At 46.5% G+C, this 24,473-nt stretch overlaps 1 protein-coding gene across 50 annotated transcripts in view; it reads right to left on the bottom strand.

Annotated features, from left to right (window-relative positions):
- Positions 1 to 2,367: 2,367 nt before the first annotated feature.
- Positions 2,368 to 24,473, bottom strand: part of SORBS1 (sorbin and SH3 domain containing 1) — a 234,363-nt gene continuing 212,257 nt past the window's right edge. For 43 of the 50 annotated variants that reach the window (XM_086378811.1, XM_086378829.1, XM_086378844.1 and 40 more), the window contains 5 exons: positions 23,015 to 23,779; positions 11,867 to 11,926; positions 11,097 to 11,287; positions 7,498 to 7,610; positions 2,368 to 5,716 (listed from right to left, as the gene is read on the bottom strand). In XM_086378811.1, coding sequence (XP_086234937.1) covers positions 5,649 to 5,716; positions 7,498 to 7,610; positions 11,097 to 11,287; positions 11,867 to 11,926; positions 23,015 to 23,779 — 1,197 coding nt within the window. In that variant the 3' untranslated portion in view covers positions 2,368 to 5,648. The remainder of the gene's footprint in view (positions 5,717 to 7,497; positions 7,611 to 11,096; positions 11,288 to 11,866; positions 11,927 to 23,014; positions 23,780 to 24,473) is intronic. The other 7 variants (XM_086378855.1, XM_086378835.1, XM_086378852.1 and 4 more) reach the window with 3 other exon arrangements.

Genomic DNA, 24,473 nt, shown 5'->3' on the forward strand with positions numbered 1-24,473 from the left:
GTGCTGCACTCAATATGCCAGCAAATTTGGAAAACTCAGCAGTGGCCACAGGACAGGAAAAGGTCAGTTTTCATTCCAATCCCAAAGAAAGGCAATGTCAAAGAACGCTCAAACTACCGCACAATTGCACTCATCTCACATGCTAGTAAAGTAATGCTCAAAATTCTCCAAGCCAGGCTTCAGCAATATGTGAACCATGAACTTCCTGATGTTCAAGCTGGTTTTAGAAAAGGCAGAGGAACCAGAGATCAAATTGCCAACATCCGCAGGATCGTGGAAAAAGCGAGAGTCCAGAAAACCATCTATTTCTGCTTTATTGACTATGCCAAAATCTTTGACTGTGTGGATCACAAGAAACTGTGGAAAATTCTGAAAGAGATGGGAATACCAGACCACCTGACCTGCCTCTTGAGAAATTTGTATGCAGGTCAAGAAGCAACAGTTAGAACTGGACATGGAACAACAGACTGTTTCCAAATAGGAAAAGGAGTACGTCAAGGCTGTATATTGTCACCCTGCTTATTTAACTTATATGCAGAGTACATCATGAGAAACGCTGGGCTGGATTAAGCACAAGCTGGAATCAAGATTGCCAGGAGAAATATAAATAACCTCAGATATGCAGATGACACCACCCTTATGGCAGAAAGTGAGGAAGAACTAAAGAGCCTCTTGATGAAAGTGAAAGAGGAGTGTGAAAAAGTTGGCTTAAAGCTCAACATTCAGAAAACTAAGATCATGGGATCCGGTCCCATCACTTCATGGCAAATGGATAAACAGTGGACACAGTGGCTGACTTTATTTTTCTGGGCTCCAAAATCACTGCAGATGGTGATTGCAGCCTGAAATTAAAAACACTTGCTCCTTGGAAAGTTATCACCAACCTAGACAGCATATTAAAAAGCAGAGACATTACTTTGCCAACAAAGGTCCATCTAGTCAAGGCTATGGTTTTTCCAGTGGTCATGCATGGGTGTGAGACGTGGACTATAAAGAAGGCTGAGTGCCAAAGAATTGATGCTTTTGAACTGTGGTGTTGCAGAAGACTCTTGGGAGTCCCTTGGACTGCAAGGAGATCCAACCAGTCCATCCTAAAGGAGATCAGTCCTGGATATTCATTGGAGGGACTGATGTTGAAGCTGAAACTCCAATACTTTGACCACCTAATGAGAAAAGCTGACTCATTTGAAAAGACCCTGATGCTGGGAAAGATTGAGGGCAGGAGGAGAAGAGGACGACGGAGGATAATATGGTTGGATGGCATCACCAACCCGATGGACATGGGTTTGGGTGGACTCCGGGAGTTGGTGATGGACAGAGGCCTGGCGTGCTGTGGTTCATGGTGTAGCAAAGAGTCGGACACAACTGAGTGACTGAACTGAACTGATGGAGATAGAAGTGGTTAGTTTCTAAAGGTATTTTGAAGGTACGACTGATAAGATTTGCTGAACAGGGTGGATGGCAGTACTGCTTATGACTCAGGGCTTAGTGTCAAGGCTGTCAGACCCCTGGAAGATGACCCTTCTCAGACTATTGGAAGCTTAAGCAGGGGAGATTCCAAGTCACTCCAAAGGGGTAGCAGTACAAACGGGTGCTTTGAGCTGAAACTGCAGAAGGAGGGTCAGTGTCAGGGAGGGTGGGAATTTGGGGGTTTCCTGTTATGGGACAGACCATAGTGTTGTAGCAACCTGCACACCGCCCCCTCCCCCCAAACCTGGCCCAGTGAAGACGCCAGGGGTGGCTGGATGTCTAATGCTGCAGCCTCGACACACTTGGTTTGGAAGTGAACAGAAGGATGGACTGCATCTTCACCCAAGTAGCAAGAGAAGACTCAGGGCCAGATTCAACATGTTTCGGAAAGCTAAGTGCTGTCTCATTATTGTCTGTCCCCATGTCTTGTGGAGTAAATCTAGATCCATTATACATATGTTATAATGGTCACTTGTGCTTTTAAAGACATGTGCATTACTCTTATAATCAGAACAAAATTTATAAAGAATGGCAAAATGGTCAACATTAATCAATTCAGAGAGTATCATGGAGTTAGCCTCTTGAGAGTAGAATAAGTGTTGTCTTCAGAGGGGGAGTGAAAATGAAAGTTGCTCAGTCGTGTCTGACTCTTTGCAACCCCATGCAGTCCATGGAATTCTCCAGGCCAGAATACTGGAGTGGGTAGCCTTTCTCTTCGCCAGGGGATCTTCCTAACCCAGGGATCAAACCCAGGTCTCCTGCATTGCAGGCAGATTCTTTCCTGCCTTCGGTGGGGAAGCCAGGTGTGCGTGTGTACCTTTGAAGCAGTGAATATAAGCTTCGTTGGAGAAACTTGAAAGGGAAGGGAAGAAACAATGAATGGTAAGAATATGCATATGCCACACAATTTTGAATGAAGTTTATTAAATAATATGTACAGCCAATGTAGTAATTCAACATCTATTTGTCAAATTGATCCACTGCATAAAGAAAAATAGATGAACAGAAAAGTCTGTGTCTGCATGGTACATGCTCTTGGTGTGTAATTTAAATGGCAATACTTTAAATTAATTGGTTATATATAATGTCAGTTATTTTCTTTCAGAATATGATCTTTTTTGTAGTAACTTAGCAATAGGACTTAATACTACTGCAGATAAATAGGACTGCTAAAAAAAAAAAAAAAGAAATAAGAAAAAAACACTATAACTGAGAAAACAGTTACTTTCTCTCCCAGAAAGAATGATTATTTAAAATTATAACACTTTACAATGGTATTTTTGTGCTAAAAATCTGCAGGTACATTTTTTTGGAATTCCTTCATTTAAATATGCAAAAAACTTCATGACTTCCTTATTATACCCCCCTCCCCTTCAGTTCAGATTTTTAAAATTATTTTTCTATACAAAGTAGGTACATGGGCTATACAAAGTTAAATATACATATTTACAGTCCCACTTCTTAAGCATGTGATTTTTTTCTCTTACTGATCCCAGAGAGACTGCAAAAGATAAGTAGTGTGGGGCTTGCTTTTACCCAGAAGCATGGCTAATCTATTAAAATGTGTTGCAGGGCATGCCGCCAGTTAGTTACACTTGCGATTAATAAACCTGTATAAATATCTCAGCATAAAAATAGGTATTTTGTATTACTAAATGTGTGAAGACAAAGGAGCAGTTGGAACCCTTTGTTCCTCGTTTTGTCATACGTAGGCAGCTGAAGTTTGATGCAGATTTTAACAGATGAGTTTATTAAAGATGGGCAAACCGGTGAGGCATACCTGGGATTCCCGAGATATACAAAGTCGGGAGGCTGGCGTCATATGCAAATGTGGCTTTACAAATTGGTTTATTTTCTAGCTGTATTTAAAGAGGTGTTCAAAATTAATAAGCTACTTAATAAGCACCCCCTCAAAAAACAGATAAGGTCGTGTTATGGTTTGCATCTAAGAAAGACTAGGAAACACATTAGCCAATATAAGAATTACATTCCAAAACACGTGAAACACTGCTGTGCAAAGTGTATGTGAATATGCACAGGGTCTATATTCAAAGGGGGAGGACAGAAACAGAGCGCCCTTGGATGGTGAGGTGGACCTTCCAAAGCAATGAGTCTTACTTAAGGAATAGCAAGAAGTCCCTTTCTACACAGGGAGCTCATCCACCCTTACCCGCACTCCCCAGCCCCACCCTCCACCATTGGTTCCACAGCCTTTCCCCTTGGAATTAAGGCTCTGTGATCTGTTCTAGTTAAAAACCAATGTTTCTGGGAAGAAGTAACACCTTCTTCTCATCTGTCATTTACACTTCAGTGTGAAGGAGTCAGTGGCAGTTGCTTTCCTGAGAGCAGGATTTGAAGGAGAGGGAGTGAGGGTCCTGTGGCTGTCTGAAGGGTGGCCAGCTGATACGAGCTTCTAAGATGAGTAATGGAGACAGAAGCTGAGGCACTGTAGATGAACTTTGCTCACTTGGAAAGATTCCAGACTTTGGGACCTCAGGCCAATTCTGAGCTACCTGCGGAGAGCCAGGAGTCCTGTACACAACCCTATACCTGGAACTGCTTCTCCTTTTTATGACCTCGAATGTGGATTTGTGGGGAGGATCAGAGTTGGAAGACCCTGGAAGCAGGTCTAAATATTTCCAGCCACAAACTACCCTCGGACAAAGGTTCTCCCAGCATCCTAGTTGTTCAAAAGTGAGCTAATGGAGAGAGAAATATGACAATGCTTTCTAGGATCCCTACAGAGAAAATTCATCTCTTCCTCTCACACCCTTCTTAGCACATATCGCAGTCTCTCTTGATTCAGTATTTTTGTGTGTCTGTCTCTCCAATCACCTCTGAGTTCCCAGCAGGCAAGAAAATGGGTCATTTCTATCTTTTTCTCTCCAAGATATGTAACAGAGGTCGATAAACATCCTTGAATTGGATGAAGTTGTGACTGTACACCCCAGGCATCACAGAGGCCTCCCTCCTTGGCTCTGGCCCCTCTACAAAAGACAGGCCTCCTGGAAGAAGTGGAATTACAGCCTCCAATGTAGGGCCACTGCGGCTGCACCTTCTAAAGAGAAGCCTCACAGGGTGTGTTAGGATTCAGAACCCTGGATTCCTACATTCTGAGTGGTCCTTGGGCTCCTCGGGGGAGACATGGTGAAAATGGAGACGTGGTGAAACCTTTCTAAGGCCTGGAGCACGCCTTGCTCGTTGGTGGCCCCAGGCATCCAGTATACATCAGTGTGTATTACCTTGAGTCACTGAACACCATCCCTTGTTTTTCTAAGAATAAGCCTATCAACCCCCAACTGTCCCGGCCTAAAACAATCCAGAAAAGCAAGGGTAGAAATGGCATTCTGTAAATGACACTATGCTGCCCTGAAAGTGAATGCTTATACAAGCCAGTGATATGGAAGGAGCCATATGGCAGGGGACCTCAAGAGCTACAGGCTTCTCGCCTTAATCACCTGGAAATACAAATGGAACTACCTGCCTGACCACCCTGCTCCGGGGGCAAGCCTTGTGTGCTTTTCTGTCTGAACATCAGGGGTGTCAATGGTAACGCTGCATGCATGCTGAGTGCATGGGGCGCCTACTTTGACTTCTACTTCCCCACCTACCTCGAGTGGGGGACTTGGCCTTGGGTTGTTTGGGGTCTCTACCACTGTTTAGGGATTGCCTTGGTGGCCCCAACTGATCTCTAGCAATGTTAGGGGACCAGGAGGCTCCAGGGCAACTGGGGGAGTCTGTGTGGAGCCTTAGAGGATGGCTGGGGAGCTGCCTGGTGCTCCGAGAGCACGTGCAGGCTAAATGACCCTTTTGAGCCAAAGCTGGTCAAGCCTGAAGCAGCAAGAGGCAGTTCTGGCTTAACTGCTCTCTGGGACCATGCTGCCGGTCAGGTTACCCAAGTTGGGAAGAGGAGGGCAGGGCTGGCGTGGCTCCCAGAAGCAGCTAAGTAAATACCGACTTGCCTCATTCCTTTTTTGCATGGTTCAGCCCTGTCCAATACACGCAGTAAGCTTCGACGGGCTCAGGTTTTAAATACAACACTTCTCTGTCCTCTCTTTTGCTTCTTACTTTATCCACTGCATTAGTTTTCCTACTGACTCAACGTTTAAATAAAGAGACCAATTCATGAATTATGCTTCGTCCTCCAATAAAAATCATCTCTGTGGTTTTCAGTCTTCTTATAGATACAAAGGCTTTACATAGTTGCCTGGGAAAGTACCAAACTGCCTTGTCCTTCTTGAAGTACCTATTAAAAACAAAAAAACACAGACACAATGAGAAGACTGACTCAGAACTGAGTTCAGAGAGAGAGCCCTTGATAACAATCCCAAAGCTTGTAGAAGGGCATATGGTTTCCAAATCACTTTGCCCTATCTTATCTCGTTTAGGCTGCAGAATAGCTGGGTGATAAGCAAGACACTTAACACTCCCATTGTTTTCAGATGAGGAAGCCCAAACTCAGAGAGGCAGACTTTAAACCCAGGTCCTCAGACTCCCAGCCGATGGCTCTTCCAATACTTCTCTTTTATGGAAGAATGAACACAGCTACCCAACACACCAAGGTTAGGGGGTTTAGACTTAGAAACCGGCATTTCTGAAAGTCCTCTGGATATGACCACACAGTGAAAGGAAATTTCTCTCCTAAGCCTGTGCCTAAGCCCCAAATTGACTCCATGTCTTTGCTACCAACCTTGTCCAGGATTCCAGAACATTGAGCTACCACAAAGTCCTTCCTGGACTGTTTCACGTCCAGAATTGCTGGGTCCCTAATCAAGCTCCTTCCCTTGGAATTTTTTTTCAAGTAATCAACTTTTAAAAATTAATTTATTTGATTGCTCCAGGTCTTAGCTGCAGCATGCAGGATCTAGTTCCCTAATCAGGGATCAAACTTGGGCCCCCTACATTGGGAGTGCAGAGTCTTAGAAACTGGACTTTCTCTAAAGCTGGAGGGTGAGGTGGCAGACAGCTGTTGCATCATCATTACTCTCATCAGCAGACAGCATAATTTGATCATTGCATCCTTTCCCCAGTTGGCTTGGATAGGGCTTCAGAATCCTTTGAACACATTTCAAGCAGCCACTACCAGTGGGTTGCAGTTGTTGCACAAACTAAAATATCTAAAAGAATGTGTCAAAGCTGCTGCTGCTGCTGCTGCTAAGTCGCTTCAGTCGTGTCCTACTCTGTGCGACCCCATAGATGGCAGCCCACCAGGCTCCCCCGTCCCTGGGATTCTAAGGCCATCTCAAACAGTTAGCTGAAGCCCCAGGGCAATGGTCAGGGAGGCTGCAGAGAACTGAGATGGTAAAGATTTTGAATCTGTGAAAAGAGGACTATTTCTGTCTTATACGCTGTTTGTTGAAAGAACTTCAGTAAGAAAGTATTATTAAGCATCTACTTTGTTACAGAATCTCAAATTCTGATCTTTCTCTGCTCCTATAAAGGTGACTCCTTTAATTCATCAGGTATTGCTTTGGTTAAAGTTATTAGAAGCCTGGGGTAAATGAGGCCTTCAGACTCTCTACATATATGCTTGCACTTCATGGCGGAAATCTACACGCACATGTTCTTGTGTTGTTCCACAGGAGTTTTAAAAATTAAAATTTCCAAATGTAGGACAGACAGATGCAGAATAGAAACAGAAACAGTGAATTCCCGGGCAGTCTGGTGGTTAGTATTTGGCTCTTTCATTGCTGGGGTCCAGGTTCAAGCCCTGGTCTGGGATCCCACAAGCTAGGCAGTGCTCCCACCACCTCTCCCCCGAAAAATACAAATAGAACTCAATAAATGCAACTGGAAACTGCCCTTCTGTGCAGTCGATGTTGGCATATTTGGTCCTCAGGTTCACAGTTACTATCATCCACATTGGTTTGAGGACAGACCTATACTGGGTGGCCCAGCATTTCTGACGGTGGTATAGGAACTGAGACGGCTCTCCTTCTGTGCAGAGAACGGTGCTCTTTTTGTGACTCATCACTCCAAGTTTTTCCTTCAGTACACAACAGATAAGAAAAGCACAATATCACTTACCAACGAACCACCCATCATCACATTTTTCCATGACATCAACAATATCTCCATCTCGGAGTTCCAATTCATCATCATTCTGTGGTATATAGCTATACAATGCTTGGTAGCTAAATCTGTAAATTAAAAAAAAAATGATTAGTAAGTGACCCAAATGCTGATGGCATTAAATGAGTTTTAAAAACCTGTTTCAGTTAAATCAACATTTGGGTCGTGTTTCCTGCTCATCAGTGGGGAAAAAAGTATTTTAATGGCTCTTTAATAACTTAGCATTGGGGGAGATCCGTTCAACATGTGATAAGTAAATTAAGATTCAGAGGGATGGAGAATCTGAGAAGCAAGTCATGATTGGTGCTTTCATTTAGTTTCATCTGGTTGCTTTAGCCAAGCTTTTTTTTATCTAGATGCTCCCCCTTGAAAGTTAATCAAGTTCTTAACACAAGATAACATGTGTAGATTGTCAAGGATAATCAGAAGTTACTTAGGTCCGGAGACAGACATTATATACGAGTCACATACATTGGAGAGCATGAAGCAATTGTCATGTGTATATATATAATTTTTAAAAGTATAACCCAGTTACCACACTGTTTAGCAATACTACCTTGAGTTTCTTTGCATGCCAACACATGTTTTATTAATTGCTTTGAAATGTGAATGCCATTTTTCTAAAACTCCTGAAGGCATATCTATCCCAGTAATATTTGGGGTTAAAATTTTTATTTACTTGCTAGTTGGCCTAAGGCAATGTATGTAGTCTGTGCTGTTCTGACAGGCTCTAGACAAAGCTGGCAGAGAAGGCAATGGCAACCCACTCCAGTACTCTTGCCTGGAAAATCCCATAGACGGAGGAGCCTGGTAGGCTGCAGTCCATGGGGTCGCTAAGAAACATGACTAAGCGACTTCACTTTCACTTTACACTTTCATGCACTGGAGAAGGAAATGGCAACCCACTCCAGTGTTCTTGCCTGGAGAATCCCAGGGACGGGGGAGCCTGGTGGGCTGCCGTCTATGGGGTCGCAGAGTCGGACACAACTGAAGCGACTTAGCAGCAGCAGCAGCAGACAAAGCTGGACTACTTATGAAATTGATACCTGCTTTGGCAACAAATAAAGCCTTGTTTTCATTTATTCTTTTGACAAATGCTTAAGAAGCACCTACTGGGACTTCTCTGGTGGCTCAGATGGTAAAGAATCCTCCTGCAATGCAGGAGGTGGAAGAGATGTGGGTTCGATCCCCTGTAGGTCAGGAAGTTACCCTGTAGAAGGGAATGGCAACCCACTCCAGTATTCTTGCCTGGAGAATTGCATGGACAGAGGAGCCTGGCGGGTTACGATCCATGGGGTTGCAAAGAGTCGTACACAAGTGAGTGACTATCACACTTTCACTAAAAAACACCTACCAGTTCACAATTCTGTTTACTTGATACTTTGAAACATAACAGTAGCAGGCAAAACTTTCCAAATGAGCCAATCCTCTACCTCTCTCAGTGGATGTCAGTGAATCCCAGGGTGTGGGTGAGAGGGATTAGAAATAAGCGGAATCAGTTTCCAGAAACAAGAGGTTCGTTGTCCTCTGCTAGCAAGCCAAAGGGGCAGTTTAATTTTCCATATTTATCCAGATATCGTGAGACTTTGGCAGATGGATCTGTCTGCCAGAAGTAAGGTCTCTAAAGCGGAAGAAGTGGCGCTGATGAACTCCCACTTGGTAACTGAATACTTTTCGGTGTTTCTGTATTTGCCTGCTGTCTCTTGCCCAAACTGGACTCCTGGCGGTGCCTCAGCCCCTTCACTGTTGTGGTGACTTCCTTGCCTGCCTCATCTCTGCGAGGTTAGTCCTGTCACCTGCCTCTCTGCTCTCAACCCAGACGGTGGAAACTGGCTGCACACAGTCCTGTGACCCTGCTGCTTGGGTCCCTAGTGGGCTCTGATTTTGGACGGGCCTCATGCTAACAGGGACACAGTTCTATAGAGTCCTTCCCTCACTTCCTCTGCCAATTCTGGTGCCCAACTCTGAGCAGAACTTTAACTTTCCTCCCCTCCTGCCCCTGTTTCCATGTATAAGGAAGGGTTCCCGCTCCTGGCCGGGCTAAGCTCCCTCCCCTGGGCTGTTTCCTTGACTTACATCTTCTCTCTTACATCTTTGATTCTGTCAACTCCTCCTTTTAAGTGCTTGAGCCTCTGCATCCTGAAAACACCTCCCCTGTCCTGTGCTACTCCCTGACTCTCTAGCCCCCAATCCCCTAGCTCTTTCCACTCAGCATCACACTGACTCATCAACCCTTTTCTAACAAAGCATCTGCCTACACCCAACACTGTCAATGCAGAGATCACCAAAGACTGTTCCAACTTGCCACCTAGAGGACGTTTCTCATTTCTTACCCTCCTCGGCCTCTCTGAGGCAGGAGCACTCCTGACCACACCCTTCTTGCTCTGTTCAGTACCAATGAACACTCCTAAACCCTCATCTGTGTCTCTTGCTGCTCTTTCTCAGTCCCCTTTGCTGGCTGCTACTCTGTGGCCTTAAAGGCTGGTTCCCCAAGGATCCATCCTCAGTTCTCTTCTCCCTTTACCCCTGTCTCCTTGGGGAATCTTCTATACTTCCATGCACAAGGTGCCCAGTCAGTCCAAGCTCAGCCCCTCGCCACTTTTTTGCTGTATTCGTATCTCCAAATTACTATCTTTGTCCTTTGTCTCTGAAATCCACCCTCCATTCTATTGTCCAAGTTATCTCCCCAAAATGAAATCCAATCAGATACGTGTTCCACACATTTTTGGGGGCCATGCTGTGCAGCCTGTGAGATCTTAGTTCCCTGACCAGGGATTGAACTCAGCGACCTGGCAGGAAAGCATCAAGTCCTAACCACTGGACAGCCAGGGAACTCCAAGTATGTCCCTTATTTTAAAATCCTTCATTGGCTCCTGAGTGGACATAGACTAACACCCAAATGTATTTCTATTGCATTCTGGCTTCTACAATCTGGTCCCAACCTGTCCCTTGAACTTCATCTCCATTTCCTCCCTGAACTGCATCCTGTGGCTACAGGGGTCTCTTGGTGTTCTCCAGACACAACACCTACCCTGGGTCTTTGTACATTTGGATTCCTCGGCTAGGAAGACTTTCACCTCTTTGCTCTAACTCTCAAATCCAACTTTCAATGTTTATTCCAAAACCCCATTCCCCTGTGGATGGAGTTTGTGGAGTTTGTGCGTGGAATATAGGAGATACCCGATACTCTCCTTTTTTAATGAATGGATCAACCCTATTCATTCATCTCCAGTCAGGATTAACACTGCTTCCTCTCTATTCTCACAACACTAGGAATGAAACCAGTTAGTCCAGCTCCCCTTTGCCCTGTATGGCAGTTACACTTCCTTACCGCCTCTCCCTTCCCCGTAGAGGCCCCGACCGCCTTTATTCACCCCCCACCTGTTTTCTCATTGGCTGTTGGGAAACAGCCTTACCTAGAAGCCCTCAGAGAAGCTGGGAGTGATGGGTTCATTTCCCCTAAATGGCTGCTCCCACAGCCAATCAACGACCCACTTCCTAAGGCCAACAGACTACGGACAATGCAAGAACCGGGGTTCGCCACATGTACTTACAAATCCTGGGAGGTTTGACTCCTGTCTGGGGCGACTCTTCGCTGCTGGGCTTGAGGTTGCTGAGAAATGATTAAAGATGATTTATTGTCAGAAGGGGATACCTTGTGATGAAAGTCAAGGGGATGAGAAACAGTGCTGCAGTAATGAACAGATTTTTCGGCAATGTTTATGATCTCATTGCAGACTGCTTCCTGTGAGGTGGCCCCGAGATATCCAGAAACCCCCATAAAACAGTCAACATGGGGACAAAAAAAAAAAAAAAAAGAAAGAGAGGAAGAGATGTAACATTCCAGACGAAGCACATAAGTCCAAGGAAACAACAGAGTTGAAGATCCAGTTAAAAAAATAGATGTTCCAGTAGTGGGGTGCAGGAGGGGTCCAGGCGAAAGCATGGAAAAACAGGTAAGATACAGAAGAATTTGGGATTTAGTATGAATATTAAATTAAAAAGGCAGCAGCATAAAGGCCTGTAATTAGTGAGTAACCGTTACAAATGGAGTAATTTCAGGACAGAGATGCAAGTATGTATCCCCAATCATGCACTAAAATATTAATCCCACATGTAGGCAGAGTAGAAACAGTCTCTAAAGTCCTCTGCCTTTTTTTGAGAGGGGAGGGGGTAGCCTAGCATCGCTCTCTCTACTACAATAGCCATAAAATTCTTAAAAATAATGGCTCTGTGAGTCAACCAGTCTACTCCAGTCTAGATTCTAAAAATCAGTCAGAATTCTCTTTAGAAAAGCTACAGTCGTATTCAATAGGCATCTTACCACATAGCTCTTTTCAGATTCTGTGAGATCAGGTCCTGCTCTCAATGAATGATGAGAAGGCTGTGATCACCAAGCAAATTATAAGGGAGACATTTTAGCAGATGTCACATTGAAAAGGATTAAAAATAAAAGTGTGAGCAAATACACATACCACACCATCACACTCGATGACACCGGACACTCGTGGCCTATGGCCACCTAGTTTCCATGACAACACGGTGGGTGCAGAGGAGACAGTGCAATGTACAGAGTTAGAAGCAAGCATCCGGGCAATGAGATGGGCAGTTGGGAGCATGGCTGCAGTGAGGTGAGAATGAACAACACAGGGACTCCAGACTGGCAGGGAAGAGACACAGAAGGGCTGCCTTAAGGACAGTCATGTCCCTCTGTGAGCATGCACGCCGGTCCCCTCACTCTTAGCGGTAAGCATCTATGAAGGACTGATGTACTGAAAGCCCGTTCCAGTTATTTTGTTGACAGGGAGCCTCCTCTGGCAAAGCAGGCTCATAAAACTATCAGGTATGCCATTTTCTTGTACTTGTAAAAACCAAACAAGAGAGTAACGATTTTGAAAAACCCCCTGGTAGTACCTGGTGTATCAAAAAAGGCTGTTCTCCCAGGAAAAACCTGCAAATGATACATTCCAGCTACATATGAGATAGATGAGTTCCGATATCTCATAGAGTAGGGCTTGCTTACAGGAACAGGACCGTGTGTCCTGACACAGCAGTAGAAATGAAACCATCACTCTTCACTCACCAGCTCTGGTACCACATCATGACATGAAAATAAGGTGCAATCTGGCCAAGCAGACCTGTCTTTTAAGTAACAATCCTATATAGAGCTGGCCAGCCCTTCACTGGAAGAGTGTTGGGAATTATTTACCCCAGAGAGGATTCAATTCCAACTCTTAAGAAGTCTCCCTAATTGAACATTTGAAGAGCCGTCTTTGGAGAAACCCTCCAGGTTATATGCAATAATACTGATGAGCCACAGCAACTCCAGGGCCTTCTAGAAGAGCATTCAGATCTTTAGTGTGTGACCATTTGTTTCCCAGGAAGGCCCAGAGACACTGAGGACTTTCCCTGAGCTCATCCAGCAAGTTAGCGGAAGCCCTGTCTCCTGGATTCATCTACTATCTCGTTGGACCTTCTCTTTCATCCTTGAACCATTTCCCACATTATTAATTGCCTCCACTGACATTATATTCAGTGAGTCCCACAGAAACCCTGGAGACTGGCAAGACAGGGTTATCATCCCATTTTCTTTTAAATCCTAAGAAGCTGATGCTCAGAGGGGCTTAGCACATTCCCCCATGTCACACAGCCTGCAAGAGCTGACACTGCTCCACCACACCATCCCTTCCCATTCCCCTCTGCTGTAAGTCCCATCCACTTGCATCCCCTGTGGGCCAGCTTCCATTCCAGACATCGCTTCCATACTCTTGTTCTTTGAAAAACTGCTTCAAGTTCTCCAAACCCCTCCAAACCTCAGTCCCTTAAACCAGCCTCCCTGGTTTCTGGCAGGATGCAGAGAAGAGACAGAACTCAATTAAAAAGAGAACTGCAAGGGGTTTGCTCCTTAGAAGATGTCTCAGGACCTGCAGGCCTTTGCCAGATGACTGGGAGCTGGCCTCACTGACCATCCAGCCTCTGGATCAAGGCTTCTGCGTAACAAAATAATGACACTCCCAAGCATCTAATATGCGAGATTCTATGTGGCATCCCCGAGTGGGTGATCTCTACAGGCAGATTTTGACTTGACAGAAGGGAAAACTTTCAAAAGGGAGAGCTGTCCAATAGAAAGTGCTGCCTTGAGAGGAAGCGGTTGTTGGTCCCAGCAGCTGTTCAAGCTGAGGTTGTGTTGACAACTGCTACAGGGGAAACTGTAGAGCACTGCTGCCCAAATGCTGATGTGCGTCAGAGTCACCTGGGATCCTGTTAAAATACAGATTCTGGTCTGACATGTCTGGGGTGTTCATTTCTATGTGGGGATGCCCATACTGCTGGTCCACAGACCAACTTTGGGGAGCAAGGCTCTGGAGCATTTCATTTGTCTAACACTGAGCTAAGACTGGTTGGTCTGGATCACACCTCATGAAAATGAAAGTTCTCATAAAAAAAAATTTCCAAGCTCCAGCTGGTGGCCTACCAACCTCAGGTCAAATGTAGTACAGTCTACTGACATGACCTCCAGTTTACCAGGTCACAGTCAAACCAGAGGATAATCATCACTGCAGCCTTCACATCTGGACACACTTAACATCTAGTACAAACTTAACTCCTCCCTTAGAGTTGACTCGTTCCCTACTTAACGTCTGTGGAATAAATGAAGGAAGAAGGTGAGGTAAATATTTATGCTGTTAGCTAAGATTCAGTTTTTCCCTATTTGACATGCATTCCTTAGATTTAAACCAAACATCTCATACAGCTGAAATGTAAACCAGTTTTTTGAGGGGGATGAGTGGGTATGGCATGTGGATCCTTGTTGGAGATGGAAACCACTGATATCCACCATAGGGACTTCCCCTTCATTTTGAAGGCTGCTGACTTTCAGACTTTTTTTTTTCCTCTCTAGATGTATGTCTTTTTCTCTCCCTGGTCCTGTTTTCCAACCATCTGCAGCTTTATGTATCTCTTCCTTTGATACTATGCTGCCTGGTAACCAGTAGCCTCACATATCTATTCAACACTGAGATGGGGCCAGTAACAAACGTGCTGTAGGTGTAAAATTATTTACACTTTTTACAAAAGTATTTTTTACAACGTTATTTCAAAACTTAGTATAAAGAATTTAAAATATCTCAACAATTATTCTGATTATATATTAAAATGATACTATTTTAGATATGTTGGGTCAATAAGTCAAATATAGTACTAAAATTAATTTCACTCACTCCATTTTACTACCAGAAAATTTTAAATTACATACATGACTTATGTTATATTCCTGCTGGCCAGGGCTGCTCTAAACCCTCCCTGGGTCTCAGTGTACACCCTTCTTTAAGCCCAAAAGCAAAGTTCTAATCACGATCTCAGCCAGGGTTAGGGATAAAAGGACTATTATCTCATGCTAAGGACATTTCAGACTCCTGGAAATACATCCCAGTTTTTCACATGTTTAGAAAAAGAACCACCAACCCCTCCACCCCAGCACATCCTGTATAGCCCCATCAACAGTTAGCAGGTGATAGCTACTGATCCAGAAACTGCTTTTCTTCCATATTTGCGCAGACACACACAAGCTGGCCCTCTTGGCCTGGAGCTTGTGTCTCATTCTTCTGAGAGAGCAACCTTGTGTGTGTCCCTGCGGCCCTTCCACCTCCAGTTCACAGTAAGCAGTCCCTCAGAAACCCAACACTGGTCTCTGGGGGCTGTTAATCCCTCTGGATCCACAAAAAAACACTTGGTGCTCCTATCAGTTACTAAGCGTTCTCTTCCAGCTCTGGGTGTTTGCCAAAGCCTTGAAGCCCAAAATAAAATGTCCATAGGCTGGAGGCCAGCAGGAAGTCCTGGAGCTGTGGGCAGGACAGAGAAGCCCCACCTCCACATGGCCTGGAGCCCTTCTAGGAGTGTCATGAGTCTCAGAGACGGTGAGCCGCTCCAAACCGTCTCCTTTCCTCAGACCCTAACTCTCTGGTGACTAACGCTGGCCTCCCAGGGGATGCTGGACTGGAAGGGAGGGTTCCAGGACAGACTGTTACACTAATTCATTGTCGCTTGAGCAAAATGCTTAACTTTGGATTTCAAGTTCTCAGTAAAATAAGAGACTTGGGCATGATTTACATCAATATCCTCTTTGGCTCTGAAGTTCTCATGTAGTCATTAGTGTGCATGCATGCCATGAACTGAGAACAAAGGCTGGGCCGGGCTGACCTGGTTTAGAAGGAGCAGCACTTCCTCACTGCTCACTGGAGACGGGGTGGAGGGCGGCTCTGACTGCAGCCTCCAGGGTGTCCGGAGGGTTCCCTTCTGGCTTTGTGGGAGGTGAGGGACTGCCCTGATGGCAGAGAAAGAGCCACAGCTCCTGGAGGACCACAGGCAGACTGCCAGAGGAGGCAGGAGACCTGAATGATTCGGGCTCCTGGCTCTAGGAAGCCTCGGCAGGTCTGCAGAATAGTCTGCCTCCCCTGAGCCCTTCTCTTGGGTGTACTAAGAAAAAGAACCCGGCTTGCAAACAAAACAAACGATAACCAATCAGTTCAACTGCTTACCACCTAGACTCGATCTCCTTGCAGTTCAGTCCACAGACAAGCTTTGATGTAATTTGAACCTGATGACAGCACTAAACTTACATGCTTAACCTTCTCATATAGTCTGTGGTGGGGTCTGTTTTTTTCCTAAAACAATGACACAACAGATGCCATGGAGACACCAAAACTTCCCAAGGGAATGCCTTTGTACTCAAGGTGAGAGAATAAGAAGCACTAATTTACAGGGTGAAAATTCTAAATTTTCTAAACTCTGGATTTGTGTGAGTAGAAATCAACCCTGAATATTCATTGGAAGAACTGATACTGAAGCTCCAATACTTTGTTCACCTTATGTGAAGAGCCAACTCATTGGAAAAGACCCTGATGCTGGAAAAGACTGAAGGCAAGAGGAGAACGGGGCAACAGAGGATGAGTTGGTTGGATGGCATCACTGACTCAATGGATATAAGTTAGAGCAAACTCCAGGAGACAATACAGGACAGGGAAGCCTGGCAAGCTGCAGTCCACGGGGTCTCAGAGCCAGACACGACTGAGAAACCGAACAACGACAACAGCAACAATCCAGTAAAAGGATTCTTCTATCTTCTACTTTCTTCTCTCCTCCAACCCCATCTTCCTCTCTTAGGTGAAATGGAGTAAGGAGGATAAACTACTTTTCTTTTCCCTGGTACCTCGATATCACAGAACAATATTTAATGAGTCCCAATTACATGCTCTGTGCTAGGTGCATTCAGCTCCAGAAAACCTCATTTAACTCAATAAATGAACTCCTCATAATATCTCAATAAAGGGGTCAATATTTACCTCATCTTATAAAACTAAGACCCAGTGTGTCTGAATTGGGAAGTGAAGAGCCAGAATTTGGACGCTGGTCTTTCTGACTCCGGGTCCCATGCCTCCTATCACGTTTGATCTCCCGGGCTGTGCTCTGCCAGAGGGAGATATCCAAATAGCTGGATGGATGTGCTGATCCAGAGGCCACCTTAGCTCACCCTATGCTCTGCAGCTGGCATGAGCTGGGTTTTTACTGAAATCCTCCATTTCTCTCCTAACATCTCTTTTAGGGGTGGATATTGAAGCCTTTGACTGTGTGGATCACAGTAAACTGTGGAAAATTCTGAAAGAGATGGGAATACCAGACCACCTGACCTGCCTCTTGAGAAACCTGTATGCAGGTCAGAAAGCAACAGTTAGAACTAGACATGGAACAACAGACTGGTTCCAAATAGGAAAAGGAGTTTGTCAAGGCTGTATATTGTCACCCTGCTTATTTAACTTATATGCAGAGTACATCATGAGAAATGCTGGGCTGGAAGAAGCACAAGCTGGAATCAAGATTGCCGGGAGAAATATCAATAACCTCAGATAGGCAGATGACACCACCTTTATGGCAGAAAGTGAAGAGGAACTAAAAAGCCTCTTGATGAAGGTGAAAGAAGAGAGTGAAAAAGTTGGCTTAAAACTCAGCATTCAGAAAACGAAGATCATGACATCTGGTCCCATCACTTCATGGGAAATAGATGGGGAAACAGTGGAAACAGTGTCAGACTTTATTTTGGGGGGCTCCAAAATCACTGTAGATGGTGACTGCAGCCATGAAATTAAAAGACGCTTACTTCTTGGAAGAAAAATTATGATCAACCTAGATAGCATATTCAAAAGCAGAGACATTACTTTGCTAACAAAGGTCCGTCTAGTCAATGCTATGGTTTTTCCAGTGGTCATGTATGGATGTGAGAGTTGGACTGTGAAGAAAGCTGAGCACCGAAGAATTGATGCTTTTGAACTGTGGTGTTGGAGAAGACTCTTGAGAGTCCCTTGGACTGCAAGGAGATCCAACCAGTCCATTCTGAAGGAGATCAGCCCTGGGATTTCTTTGGAAGGAATGATGCTAAAGCTGAAACTCCAGTACTTTGGCCACCTCATGCAAAGAGTTGACTCACTGGAAAAGACTCTGATGCTGGGAGGGATTGGGGGCAGGAGAAGAAGGGGACGACAGAGGATGAGATGGCTGGATGGCATCACTGACTCGATGGAGGTGAGTCTGAGTGAACTCCGGGAGTTGGTGATGGACAGGGAGGCCTGGTGTGCTGCGATTCATGGGGTCGCAAAGAGTCGGACACGACTGAGCGACTGAACTGAACTGATTGAAACTTCAGGTCTTAGTTCCCTGGGCCTTGACTATTGAGAGTATACATACCTGCTGGTGATTTTTCTAAGAACTGCAACCAGCGTCTCTCCCCACCCTGTACACTGTTGAACACTCTGTGTATATTTAGAGATTTCCCTTCTCAGTGAGTCAAAGGAAAGTGTTTCCCCTTATTAGGTAGGTGTTTTAACATTTAAATTTCCTTTTCATTCTTGTAAGTTGTATCACATGCTTTCCTTTTTATTTCTGATTTCTATGCTCAAGGCAGGCCTATACCTTTCTTCTTATCTTAGTTCTGGGAACTCACCTAGTTTCCATGTGTAAGGGCTCTTCCCACTGAGTTCACCAAAGCTCAAATTTTCTGTCCTGTTTCCCTTCCCACTCTCCTTTCTCTAAGGCTGTAGTGTTGTTCTTGTGCTTCTCAGAAGCTTTGAGGACACAGAGCTTTCCTGAATACTTTTATTTAAAAATTATTCCCCCAGATTATACTGTTATAATTATGCAAAATTGTGTGTGTGCCACCCTCTTTCCCAAACCCCTGGCCTAGACTCAGATAACCCCAGATTCTCAAAAGTTTTGTGATCCAGAAAATGTTACAAGTCACTGGAGTGACTTTAAAGATTCTTTTAAAGTCAAAAATTCTATGAGGATCTCTTACACCAGTTATAGAAGCTCCTAACAACCAAGTCTGGAGGCTAGTCAGCGAACAGTACTTCTCTCTTGGGGAAGGCTCAGAAAATATTGATGAATGCTGGAGAATCCCAAGACCATCTTCCCCTTCACTTTCTTGACCAATTGTCCTAAATCTTCCTAGCCAAAATTATGCTCAACAAAACCCAAGAACTTGGTTAATAATTCCAAAGTCTTGGGCATTTTGTATATGTTTGTCCAATTAGTTGTCCCTCAAAAAACAAAGGGAAACACTTATTTTTCCACTATGAAGGTGCACAGGTCTATTATAAACCCCCTTCCTTAAAATTTTGTATTTTTTCTTCTCTTTCCTTGTAACTGAAATGCACACAGGATTTTTAGTTAATCAGAGACTATCAAAACTAACAAGAAGTCAGCTTTGTCTGGATCTTTTGTCTATGGATGGTGAAGCCAGAGAAGGGAAGTAACTCACCCAGAGACACACAGCAGGCTCGTGGCAAGGCAGGAGACAGAGCCCAGGAACCCTAAATTTGAATGTAGCACTCTTCCCACCAATCCTGGCTTCCCCTAAACGCCCCTTGCCCCTCATTCACTCCCTTCTGCTGTCCAGAGAACTCCTAGCTAAAAACATGCACAACCGACCCAATGTCACACCAGCTTGGGAGTCTACAAGGAGTGAAAAGTCAAACCCTTTCACAAGGAAGTGCTCACACATCTGCAGAGTTGGGGGTCGTGGGATGGGCTGGACAGGTGACTCAGGAGAAAGAAAGCAGCAGAACAGGGACTAGCACCAAGTAGGGAATGCAGATGACCAGTTAGCAAGGGTCATAGGACCTGTGGAGGATGACCAGCCACTCTGTGAGGAGGTGCTGACCAGTATCCATATGTGCACCAACCAGCCCTCCAAGCTTTGCTCACAGCCCCTTCTACCCACCGGCGGACACAGAAGCCCCACCGAAACCAGAACTCACCTACCCTTTCACATTCTTACCCCTGGGGCTTAGCTAGGCTATTTGCTTGCTTCGAACGCTGCCCTCCTGCTGTTCACCTATCATAAAACTCCCAGTTCCTTAAGCTCCAAATCAAAAGTCACTTTTCTTTTGAAATCTGTCCACCTCACCCCACACCAACCTCCCTTGCTTATTCTCATCTTGAACTCCCCAAGGAAACTGTTTGTGACCCTTCTTCCTGGTCTACCTTATACTTACTTTTGTGAACATGTCTTATCCCCCAGTAAAGACCTACACTCCTTTAGCTGGGGTCACTCATATTGTATCTCTGCTTTCACTCAACAAATACTTGTTGAGCACCTTCCTCAATCAGGTGTCCTGGTCTCTTGCGCTCTGAGGGTGACAGATAAAGGGACAAATACAATAGAGTTGATAAGTGCCCCTAAGATCAGGTGCTGGGGGCTGTGAAAGCACAAAGTCCGGCACTTAATCTAGTCCTACAGGGGGAGGGGAAAGTTGGCAGGAAAGGCTTCCAGGAAGGAATGGAGAAGTAAAGGACGGGTGGAAATTTTCCAGACGCACAAGCAGGGGAGACTGAGGGGAGGGTGAGGCTGGCTTAGCTGTCAAAACAGCCAGTTCCATGAGGCCTTCTAAGCCCAGGAAGGAGGAGAGACTTTCCTGAGAGCAGGGGGGCCCCTGACAACGCTCACCCCTCTCTGCCTCCTGCAGCACTTCGCACAGTGCCTGGAACATCCTAGACACTCAAATAGAAGAGGAAATGGTCAAAACACTTTGGAATGTCTTTTCTTGCTCTCGGGTTAGATTCCCTTCACTTATAGATCAGAATATCTACCTAGGTTCCCAACATTGGTAACAAAGTTGAATTATTGGTTCAGCTCCTCACCCCCAGCAAGGACAAGAGCAGTTGACAGTTTTTCTGATAATACAAGCAAGTCTGGAATGCATTTGTTCAAGTGACACAGAGTGAGGTCACTGGGTCACCAGAGAATACCTGTCATTCAAGCCCTTCCCATCTTGTGCTCTGTCAGCACAAGACGGCCTCAAGAGAGGCAGAAAGCTTCCTTGGAAGGACCTCATTTCCCAAGCTGACTTCCAGGTCCCAGTTCTAGGACGGGAAGGTGAAGGAGCTGGTGAGGGAGTGGGTGGGCAGCAGCCGTTTTCACATAACCCCCCCCCAGCTCTCAACATGGAGCAAGGCCAGGGCCCAGCTTTTTGTTGGGAGAGCAGGAGGGAGGGGATGGGAAGGGGTGCACCTGGGGCCTGGAGGCCCATCAGGAAACAGTTTTCAACAAGTTTGGCTTTCTGTATTGCCAGCACACCACCCTCTCCTAGTTAGGAATGGGAAGTGTCCACCCCCAGCCTCTTCCAAGCACCGTGTGCGCTTCCTGTCCATACTGGATCCTGGCATTGGGCCGCAATGACTCACCGCCAACCATGAGGAGGTCTCCAGGCCCCAAGGGCTGACTTAGAACCTTTCCAGAACTGTTCCTGTGTTGAGACATTGACTTCTTTTCCATCAGTCACTTCACTGCCTCTCCCCTAGCAAATTATTTCTTTCCTTGACAGGACACACCCTTCTCTCCTCACAGAACATGCCTTCCAGGAACACCTGCTCAGGCAAAGCCTTCCCCAGGTATTTCCTCAGCACTGGCCTCAGAGCTGGAGCAACATCCCGCTTCAGGGAGCCTTCCGGCCTGCCAGGCACCACACCTACCTCCTTTAATCCTTACACTGTCCTGTGATTGAGAGACAAATTCCACTCCTACTTTGGATAGGAGAAAGCTGGTGGGGAGGTAGAGCCTGACTACTGACCATTATCACACGCTGTCCTTCCCCACAGCAATGACGCCCCACTCCCCATCATCAGGCTGGGGCCGCAGGTGGGGCCAAATCTGTGCTTCAGGCCGCAGGCTCCTGCAGCCTCCAGGCAAACCTCTGCAGCTGTGTGTGCCAGTCTTCCTGAAGCACAGGGCTCCTCAAAGGCAGAATGGGAAACCCTGTATCCTGCCCAGAGGTAGGTATACCCTCAAATGAGTATCTGTTGAGTAAATGACACTTTAAAGGGAAACTGAGATTAAACATCATCATCTACCATGGGCATTGTGCACAGTAGATAATAAATGGCTTGGAGACATCTTCAAGAATTCCATCTGGTTCAAAAGACATTCTAGAATGTTCTCAGCTCCAGATGCTCCAAGGTGGAGAGCTTCCATTTATAAAGTGCTGATGTGTTCCATTCCCAGCCCCTATGCTTAGCACTTAACATGCATCAATTTGTGAAATCCTCTCAACCTGACTGTGAGGTAGTTGTTATCTCCATTTTACAGATGAGGAAACTGAGGCTAAGAAGGGGAAAGTAACTCAATTCCAAATCACTAGAGAGTAGAGGAGAGCAGGCATTCAGACTCGGCTACTTTGGAGAAGCTGCCCAAAGGCTCTGAATTCTGGGGTATTAAACAGCATAGCCAGTATTAGAACCATGATCTAATTGCCACGTTCACCTCCTCGCCACCTGCCCCCAATTTTTAAGCTCTCAAAACATCCTAGGGCCACCTCAGTCCAGACCCCAAAATCTTTGTAGTTGTCCCAGACAGAAAATGGGACAGTTGCCTAAAAACCTGGCCTGTCCTTCAAGGATCCCAGCACTGGGTTGATCCCCCCAAAACCAAAATGTATGTGCCCATCAGTGAGCAGCTCAGCTCCCACACAGACACAGGACAGGACGAGACCCAGCGGGGCTAAGTGCTGGCAGGCAGAGCGCCAGGGGTTATGGAAACACAGCGCAGCGCACACAAAACCAAACCACACGGAGCCAAACTGAAGCCTGGTGTTCTCAGCTGTGTTAGAGCAAGCCGAGGGTCCTCTCCCAGGCGCAACTGCGCCAGGAGGAAGGCCTGCCTTCTTGCGGGTTTTTGCACCAGGCCAGGAGGTACCCAACAGTGTGGCTTACTTTGGAATCACTTCGAGAGGCCAGAATACAGACTGTCCCTGGCCTCCAGCTGTTCCAGCCCTGACAACCTAATGGATGACCCCTCCATTCCCTCCTGGGTCATATTTTTGTTTCCAAACAAGCAAACGGGTCTTGTGGGCATCCACTTGGCTGTGGGTGAGGCTGCCCTGCTGCCCGAGATGCCCGGGCACACACGGTCATGCTGCAGGCCTACCTGGCTCGCACCCATCCGAGCGGCCGGCTCACCACCTCTCTGCAGCTCTGAGCGCTCAGCCTCCCTTCCCGAGAAAGGGCCCCCCAGGGGCTGGTGGCGGGGCCGGCTCTCCTCTGGGGTGTGGAGCTCTGTGAGTCTCTGTTCGGTGCTCAGGCACCTGACCACGTCTGACGGCCTCAAGCAGCTCTTCTTAGAGATGGCGGGTCCACCTGGGCATCTCTCACCCGCCTCCCTCTCTGCTTTCCTCTCACGCGCTCCATTTCCATCTCGCCATGGCTGCCGCTTACCCTGGCTGCTAAAGGCGTCACTAAGCTCCGAGATGACCCTGTCAGATCGCCCAAGCCACGGCTGGGAGAAGCTATCCTGGAGGACCCCCGGAGGTGGCACATAGGTACCACTGTCTCCATTGACGTGGAAGGAGGCCTGGGCCCCAGGCGCTGGGGAGTGGGCTTTGTGCGGAGGCGGCAGGGCCAGCGGGGAGACCGCAGAATGTGGAGTGGACCGGTCCGACCAGCCCGAATGGGGAAGGTTGAGGGGCAGCGAGGAGCTGGGCCTTGTGAACAAGGCCAAGGGGTCACTGCTGTAGATAGAAGCCTCGGGCAGAGGAGGCAAGGGTGGCGTCAGAGCCAGAGGACGCCTGCTAGGGACCCCTACAGTCAACGAGATCCACTCAGAGGTGACAGCGTGCATCTCCGGGGACAGGGCTCGGCGGGGGTGGGGCAGAGATGAGGGGGCCGGCATGAGGAGCTTGCTGTGACTGGGAAACTTCAAAAGAGAAGGAGAGAGAAGAAAACAAAAGAAGTAAAAGGCACAAGTGTCAGCACAGAGAATAAAGGAGGAAAATAATCACACGGGATGTCTGGAGAGGAACGAAATGGAGAGGATGAGCAGGGCACGCTGGTGTCCAGAAAGGAAATCACCTGGTCGGGCTGGGAGAGAACCTGGATGTGGATGCGGATGCGTGTGTGTGGATACATGGGTGTGTGCAGGCGGGGGAGAATGGAGAAGCAGGTGGCATGGAGACGGGAGAAAGGGTCCCATCAGGACAGAAACAGATGCTGCCGGCTGGTCTGCAGAATCAGATTTAAAGGGACACACTGGGAGCTCCCTACCCCCACCCCATCCAACTGCCTCTGCAATGAAGCCTGACCCAGAGCCACGAGGAGAGAAAAGTGGCCTGGCTGAACCACTGTGTTGTACACCGAGACGAATATAACAGTGTACGTCAACTATACTTGAGTACAGAGAGTTTACAAAGGTCTGCCACCACTCTGGCCCTTCTTGGGCATTTATTCTCTCTAGGGGGCTCAGTGAAGAGCCTTCCAGAGAGGTGTAGGAGCAGTGTAGCCATCTTGTTTCACAGTTGCACTTGGCTACAGTCAAGCATAAAATCTAACTGTGTTCCTCATGCTGTGACCAAGCAGAGTGCCCTACGCCCGGCTCACACTCTCTCCCTGCG

Source organism: Bos grunniens, chromosome 26, assembly GCF_055505025.1.
Source record: "Bos grunniens cultivar Pamir isolate PY7600 chromosome 26, Bosgru_T2T1.0, whole genome shotgun sequence".
NCBI classification, from domain to species: Eukaryota; Metazoa; Chordata; class Mammalia; order Artiodactyla; family Bovidae; genus Bos; species Bos grunniens.